General features: G+C 32.3%; 1 protein-coding gene across 2 annotated transcripts; it reads left to right on the top strand.

The window, feature by feature from the left end:
- Positions 1 to 1204: 1204 nt before the first annotated feature.
- LOC306867932 (tryptophan 5-hydroxylase 1-like) lies at positions 1205 to 8039 on the top strand. Of its 2 annotated transcripts, none has more exons than XM_079413884.1 (11): positions 1205 to 1368; positions 3730 to 3867; positions 3958 to 4141; positions 4233 to 4333; positions 4417 to 4484; positions 4564 to 4760; positions 4853 to 4988; positions 6143 to 6269; positions 6347 to 6442; positions 6530 to 6663; positions 6783 to 8039. In XM_079413884.1, the coding sequence occupies exons 1-11, from the start codon at positions 1273 to 1275 to the stop codon at positions 6955 to 6957; spliced, it is 1452 nt and encodes a 483-aa protein (XP_079270010.1). In that variant the 5' UTR covers positions 1205 to 1272; the 3' UTR covers positions 6958 to 8039. The 2 variants fall into 2 exon arrangements, with proteins under 2 accessions (XP_079270010.1, XP_079270011.1); XM_079413885.1 differs by lacking the exon at positions 1205 to 1368 and adding an exon at positions 1921 to 2045.
- Positions 8040 to 8483: the final 444 nt, after the last annotated feature.

Genomic DNA, 8483 nt, shown 5'->3' on the forward strand with positions numbered 1-8483 from the left:
TATGTATACAGTATATAAATACACACATACATGTATTTACAAGTATATATTTATATTCTTAAATTTTATATGATATCTAAATATATTTAACATATAAACATAACATTTTTCATAAATATATACATGCATGTGTTTGTATTTATATATACATAAATATACACAGTGCACATACTTTACATATATAATGTAAACAAAAACTTTATTTTGGATGCGATTAATCTTTTGACAGCACTATTTAAAATACATTACAATAGAAAACAGTTAATCTTAAATTGTAATAATATTTTGCAATATTGCTGTTTTTACTTTATTTCTGATCAAATAAATGCAGCCTTGGTGAACATGTGTACAACATGAAACGAGCTCAGAGTTCTCTGACTTTCTTTTATTTATACAAGGTTTTTCCTGCATAGAGAATTATGAGGCCTCTAGCTGTCGACAAACTCTTCTCATTCAGCCCATCTGCTGTTTTTGTTTCTTTTAGATGTTTTATGTAGTCTAGTTTCACAAAACTAAAGTCAGACCAGTCTGTTTTTGCTTCAAATTTCTAAATTATACAATCTAATTTAGATGAAAAACTGCTTATGCTGCATGTATGGAGCATCTTTGTTTGGATCATGATTAAAATAGAGTGGTTGCCTCAAATTTTATAAGGAAAGAGCACAGGCAAAGTCTTAGTTTGTTTATATGAATTTGTGTTATAAAATTTCAATTTGTTTTTGTTTCAATTTGTCAAAGAAATGTGTAGCACTGTGTGCACATGATCAGGATCACACACATCTATTATGTAAACACAAACGTTTATTTTGGATGCGATTAATCGCGATTAATTGTTTGACAGCACTAATTCGCAAATAAAATAAATGTGTTTTTAGCATATACAACTGGTCGCCCATAAAATGACTGGCTTATGCTCTTATAATATTTGGTTTTTCATGTGTAGACAGATTTCAGGAAAGGCTTTTTGGTGTCCTGTGGGCGTTTTTGTTCCTAATTCCAGCCAATGACGCGGCTCTCCTCACACACAGATCTTTTTGTGTGCAGAATGTCAAAGAGAATATGAAAAGGTATGTCTCTCATATGAATATCCCCATGACGTGAGAAGCTGCTCATTTTCCATTTGCTGTCAGGAGGAAGATTAACCCGCCACCCCTCCTCCCCCTCTTCAGCACCTCATAAATAGCAAAGCACACAGTCTCATTGTATTACAACAATTGTAGCACAGCCAGTTAAAAGACTGACAAGCTCATTGAAATAATAAGAAACATCAGCATGTACTCAACTAAAAGCGAGGGACCGCGCAGAGGAAGATCTTTTGACTCCATGAACCTTGGTTTGACACTGGAAGAGAAGCAACTTAACAATGAGGTAAATGCTTTTTTTTCATCATTTCTATCATTTTAAATGCCAAACTTTTTTTTACTCATTTGGTTGATTTGCATGCATTTTTTAATTAAATTTCACAATTGTTACTCAGGTGAGAATTTAAGCATTCAACAGGTGGAGGTTCATATAAAACTAGAGTTTCTATGCACACAAAAAACGTTATTTAAGGTTTATAATGCCAAATATAGATTTCCAGGAAGCATAGGTTTCTGAAATGACAAATGTGGATGTCACTGAAGTTGACAGATCCCATGGTGCACCGCTATCCAAGTGCACAAAAGCTCTCCATTCGGTTTTAAGTGTAACACATCCATGCTTGACACCGTTAGCAATAAGATGTTCCAATCCTCCTCGCACCAAATCTAAAGATGCATCAAATTAAGTACACTTAACAGAGATGTGCGTGGAAGAGTGATTAATTGCAGCCTAATCCCAGTGTTAGATTAAAACAAGAGGGTGCTAATAATAGGCTTCCTCGCTGTCCAAATGAGATTGTTTTAAGACGACAGACACTGGCCCGTCTTTGTTAAACCGAGAGGGTGAATCACAGCACTCTGAACCCTGCCACGGTCAACTCACTAATGCTGTCGGGAATCCTGCTGTCGGGAAGACGAGGACAGGGACGATTACTCTCCCACATGCGAGATAAAAGAAACACGGTCAGTAGACGACAAGCTTTGTTTGAGGGTCAATGAAAGCTAATTTTTTTTGTCGTTTATAAATTAAATGAATTTTTTAATGAATAATTATTACATAGCTTAATATTAAATAAAAAGCAATGCATGTTTAATGTATGAAATTAGAGGATTATTCATTTTATTGTAATTAATTAGTTTATTATTTAGTTATTTAATACTATACCATGCTAATTATTTGTTTAAAGATTATTAAAGATCCTTTGGCATTTTTGTATGAATTATTAGTAAAAGATCTGATGGTCATTCTCTCATAGATATTGAATTAAATTAAATGATTAATTCTTATATGACTCAATATTAAATGAAAATATTATTTCTACAATATTACATATAGATATTAAATATGATTAATTAATTTATTATTTATTTGTTTAATACTATTTAATGCTAATTATTTTTTTTAACATTAAAGATTTCCTCGACATTTTGTTTGAACTCTATTGCCATTAAAGGAGTGAAATTTTCAGAAATGCAAAAAGCAATACATTTAATTAAATATGTAAAACTTAATAGATAATAAAATAACATATAATTAAAAAAGATATCAATTTAAACATATTTTTTTAAATGCATATGGATGTATGTACTTCATATGCATTATATATTTCTTATATCACTAATCATAATTATCGGTGTGATTTCCTGGACTTAATCCCATGTCTGCAACCTTGGGACAGGCTCGTGGACCGTCCCTCTGCTGGCGCTTATGTTAAGCAGGTCATGATGACTGTCGCTGTCCGCGGTGCTGAACTGACGCAGGAACCAGCACCTTTAATCGGATGACCTGTTCGCAACTGGAGTTTCTTGTAGTTTGGGATTATTTAAAAACAAGTGACCCTCAGTGACCAATATTTAGAAAATAAATATTATAACTTCAAACTGTAAAAATGACTACAGTTAAATTCTGAGTTTAATTGCGGTCTCAAAACAGTCTAAAAGTGTCATCCTGCAGTGAAGTTAATTGCACTTTTTGACTACTTTGAATTTCACTTCTAAATCTGAGTTGAAACTCATACAAATTAGCAGAAATGACAGAATGCCTATAAATTATGATAGTATGGCTATCACTGTCAATAGAAAAGCTTTTTGATTTTTGGTTGCACCTCCTTATTCGTTGGTAGAGCACCTCTTTTCAATTATTTTAGTATGGCTATCACAATAAATTCACAAAAACTATTATATTTATTTATTTATTTTTCTATGTATATATATATATATATATATATATATGTGTTATTTATTTTAAAAAACTACGTATTATAAGTTATATTAGAACTTATTTATGTTTATTTTATTTTTTTATGTTGTTTTATAACATGATCCTAAAGTTTTGCATACTTAACAGGAAAGTTCAAAAGCTTTAGACGAATGCAAATAAAGTTGTATGTGTGGCCTTAAAAGGGATTAAATGTTGTTTACCACACACTTTAATCCACATGATCTGATCGACAAGCCACGAGCACATGATTTAGGGTTGGATTTAAAGTGAGCTGAAGATGTTGATGCTACACATAAGTCATGTAAAACAATAAATGAAGGGGGAAAAAATCCTATATCATTTTCAGCTTTACAAATGACCTTTCATTACTTAAATCTACCTGACCTAATCTGACATTTATTTATGTTTTGTGCCTGTGTTTTACAGATGAACAAATCTGCTTTTCCAAAGATCGAGGAGAATAAAGACAACAAAACTGCATCTACAGAGAGAGGCCGGGCTGCTGTTGTGTTCTCTTTGAAGAATGAAGTCGGTGGGCTTGTCAAGGCACTAAAACTTTTCCAGGTGAAGGGTTGCAAGATTTTCTAGCATGTTTAAATATTCCTTTACTTGATTTAAAAAGGATTACATTAACCATCATATATAAATCAACAGGAAAACCAAGTCAACCTGGTGCACATCGAGTCCAGAAAATCCAAAAGGCGCAACTCGGAGTTCGAGATTTTCGTAGACTGCGACAGCAACCGCGAGCAGCTTCACGAGATCATTCAGCTGCTGAGGAAACACGTGAATGTGCTTGAGATGGACGCGCCTGACAACCGCCTGCCTGAAGAAAGCGGTACATGAATGAATGACAATAGCAGACAGATGTGACTTTTTCAAATTACTATACAAATACTCAATATTTGACTGTTGTTTTTTTTCTCCAGAGATGGAGAACATGCCGTGGTTCCCGAAGAAGATTTCAGATCTGGATAAATGTGCGAACCGCGTGCTGATGTATGGATCTGACCTGGATGCGGATCATCCAGTAAGTGGCAACATTGAATCTCGATTACCACATTAGTATGTGATGTCATGATGTTGCTCACTGTTATGATTCTGTTACAACAGGGATTCAAGGACAACGTCTATCGCAAAAGGAGGAAGTATTTTGCAGACTTGGCTATGAGCTACAAACAGTGAGTTTTTAAATATACTTTAACTTAAGAGTAATACACATTTAATATGAGTCTAATTAAATGTTGGCCCTTCCATCAGTGGAGACCCCATCCCCCGTATAGAGTTCACAGAGGAGGAGGTGAAAACATGGGGAGTGGTGTTCAGGGAGCTGAATAAACTCTACCCCACACACGCCTGCCGCGAGTATCTCAAGAACTTGCCCTTGCTCATCAAACACTGTGACATCCGCGAGGACAACATCCCGCAGCTGGAGGACGTCTCGCGCTTCCTCAAAGGTGAGAGAAAGGGACGCCAGTTCATCAGATGTTGGTTTGTTCAGGATTTATAGACTCTTTTCTCTCTAACATTGCTTTATGAACTGTTTCAGAGCGCACCGGCTTCACCATCAGGCCTGTGGCTGGGTATCTCTCTCCACGAGACTTCCTGGCAGGTCTGGCCTTCCGTGTGTTTCACTGCACTCAATATGTGCGACACAGCTCAGACCCCCTCTACACACCAGAGCCGTGAGTACACAAACAATACAATATTAGCAAACTTAACTATAGTATGACTGCCACTCTAATATATTTACAAAAAAGGATATTAAATATATAATTTATATCAAGTACTATATATATATATATACACACACTATATAAAATACATGTTTTTCTGTTTTATATTAAATGTGTGTTTACAGTTCATGTATGTGTGTGTGTGTGTGTGTGTGTGTGTGTGTGTGTGCACATACATAAATATATATTTTATTCACATATAGATAACTCCATTTTTTTATTTTCAAAAATAATGTTTTTTATTATGCTATCATGTTATTATTGTGTTTTATGCTGTTAGTAAGCTGTATTTTTTGTTTTATTCAACTGCAGTTTGACTGAGATTATGTTTTTGCAAATAACCTCTTAATAAATAAATATATATATACATTATTTGTTCTAATTTGTGTTTTTGTACATAAAATAAATTCACAATAGTTTGCTTTTATGTATTCAGTTTTTTATATCTATAGGCTATATTGCAGCTTGCATGTATATATTCAGAATCATAAGTACATATTCACAACTTACATTTATATATTCAGACTTAAAACTATATATTCAAATTTACTTCTATATATTTGTGATTTACATTTTTATATCACAATTTGTATCTATATGAATTTAGACTTATAACTAAATATTCTGATTTACTTCTATATGTTCATAATTATAACTATATATTCTGATTTATAAATATATATTCAGATTTACTTCTATATATTCACAATGTAAATTTATATATTCAGATTTTATATAATTATCTCCTGTTTGGCGCTTCATATACAATTTATTTTTGTAATTTATGTTTATGTATATAAAATACATTTTTATATTAATCATTTATATTTCATATATTTGTATGTGTATATATATATATATATATATATATATATATATATATATATATATATATATAGGCACATTTTTGTATATCTTTATATATATAAAAAAAATACTTCCTATATATATATATGATAGAGAGTGTCTAATTATGTTTACTTCACTGAAAAAAAAAAAAAAAGATTTGAATAGTAGATATGCAACAGACTTTGTCTTTGTTAAATAATTAAAAAACTGTTGCTCTAATCAGGTGATCATATGAACACATCTGTCTGTTTTAGAGACACATGTCACGAGCTGCTTGGACACGTCCCTCTTTTGGCCGAGCCCAGCTTTGCTCAGTTCAGTCAGGAGATCGGTCTCGCGTCACTGGGAGCGTTGGATGACTCTGTACAGAAACTCGCCACTGTAAGTAATGACAGGCCTGTTTTTATGTTAATATACTACAAATACATATTTATTAACAATTCCATTCTATGTTTCAGTGTTATTTCTTCACTGTGGAGTTTGGCCTCTGTAAGCAAGAAGGGAGACTGAGAGCTTATGGAGCCGGTCTGCTGTCCTCCATCAGCGAACTGAAGGTAATGAACTACAAAAGCTTTCTCTACATGATGCATAATGCATGTTTTTCACCTTATAAATAGAGATGATCGTACATTTTCGTCCAGCATGCACTCTCAGGAAATGCCAGGATCTTGCCCTTTGACCCCAACGTGACATCCAAACAGGAGTGCATCATCACCACCTTTCAGGATGTCTACTTTGTTTCGGACACCTTCGAGGAAGCAAAAGTCAAAATGAGGTAACAGAAAATGAAACTGAATTCTTACAGTGAATTAAATGATGAAATGACTGAATACATCATCTGAGTATTTAGCACTATAATTTGCATTTAAAATTGCATTAAAATTATTTTTTTAGGGAGTTTGCAAAGACCATCAAGAGGCCATTCTCAGTGCGTTACAACCCGTACACACAAAGCGTAGATGTTCTGAAGGACACCACCAGCATCAACAACGTGGTGGAAGAACTAAGACATGAGCTGGACATCATTGGAGATGCACTAAGCAGGCTAAACAAACAGTTAGGAGTCTGAAAAATGAAACATTTCCCAGCAAATCGTCCATTACTTCATGTACCAGTTCATCTGAATGTCATGCTGTATGTACCCACCAAATGAAGTCAAATCCTTGTGTCTGTTTATATAATTAGTTTGGCTCTTGTTTGATTAAATACGTGGATCAACAAAAGCTATGTTAAATGCTTGCAAGAGGAGTTCTTGTATTATAAGCGAGATTTCTACTTGATAAGGTGGTATTTATGCAAGGTGACCACAATGGTTTTGGTTAAATTAAGGCTACACATGTGACCGCTGATGTTGACGGTCTTGATGTCTGCTAATATATTGGTGGTTTCAGTTTGCATTAATGTAATTTGTTTCAAATTGGCACCTTATGTTTATTTATTCAGAGATACTGAGATATTTAGTATATAAACAGTATCTTTGTGAGTCTATGAAACATTTACTATATACAGTGTATGCTATGTGTTATTGTTTCTTTATTTAAAATGGATGTCTACATGGAGTAGGACCTGGAATAATCTGTATTTATTACAACGCATGTAAATATTGCATTGGACATGGAATAATATTTTTACTTTAAGTTAATGAAAGCGTCTCTAAGTAATTCGTTGGAAACTCTGAACGATGTATGCTTATCAGTTCAAGTCAAATTTATTGCTTGACATTATTATTATTAAAGAGCGCATATGCTTATTATAAAATAAATCTTTGTTTTTCTACTATAAATGCCATATAGTGTACAATTTCTTCCTGTCTTTTTTACATTTCTTTTTCTAATGTAGGTTACAAACAATCTTGAGGGGCGCTTGTTGACTCAAATGCCAAAATCTCTGCTGAGTCTTATTCAAATCTCAAGACATTATTTGTCTTATAGGACATATGTGTATGAAAGTAAAATCTTTTAATCAGATGCCTGTGATTGGTTTATCCTGACAAGCGCTGAGAAAAGAAACAGACACCACGTGACTAAGTCAAAAACAACAAATGTTATATTTTTGACCTTAATTTCCTTGTCTTTGAATACTATCGTCCTTTCTGATAGCCCTACTTGTTTGTGATTGTACATATGAAAAGATTAAATCAATTTCAAATTCATGTCATTTTAATCGCATACAATTCCATTTTATATTATGTTTTATAATTTAATATTGTAATTTTAGTGTTAAGATATTAATATGCAGAATTCTATACATAATATGTGTAAAAAATATAGTTTTATATCAAATATAAAAATAATTTGATACTTTTATCTTTAATTATTAGAATTTAAATATCATTATATTTAATGATTTGTTTTAGTACCTATATATGTATATTTGTTTTAAATACTGAATCAAATTTCGTTTTTTTTATCTCAAATATAACAATAATTTAATATTACAATTTTCTCATTTAATTACTGCAATTATTATAATTCAAGTGTCATAATATTTAGGTATTAGTCTTAATAGGTATATGTATATAATATTTGTATTAAATATTGAAACAAAATTCTTTAATTTTATATCATATTAATTCTAATTATATACTATATACAT

Source organism: Barbus barbus, assembly GCF_936440315.1.
Source record: "Barbus barbus genome assembly, chromosome: 50".
Lineage (NCBI taxonomy): Eukaryota > Metazoa > Chordata > Actinopteri > Cypriniformes > Cyprinidae > Barbus > Barbus barbus.

What these genes read in the sequence shown, in the direction of transcription:
- LOC306867932 (XM_079413884.1), top strand. Translation starts at nt 1,273, where the DNA reads ATGTACTCAACTAAAAGCGAGGGACCGCGCAGAGGAAGATCTTTTGAC. An exon ending in CCGCCTGCCTGAAGAAAGCG is followed by an intron (nt 4,142 to 4,232) that starts GTACATGAATGA and finishes TTTTTTCTCCAG; the next exon opens with AGATGGAGAACATGCCGTGG. An exon ending in ACCTGGATGCGGATCATCCA is followed by an intron (nt 4,334 to 4,416) that starts GTAAGTGGCAAC and finishes CTGTTACAACAG; the next exon opens with GGATTCAAGGACAACGTCTA.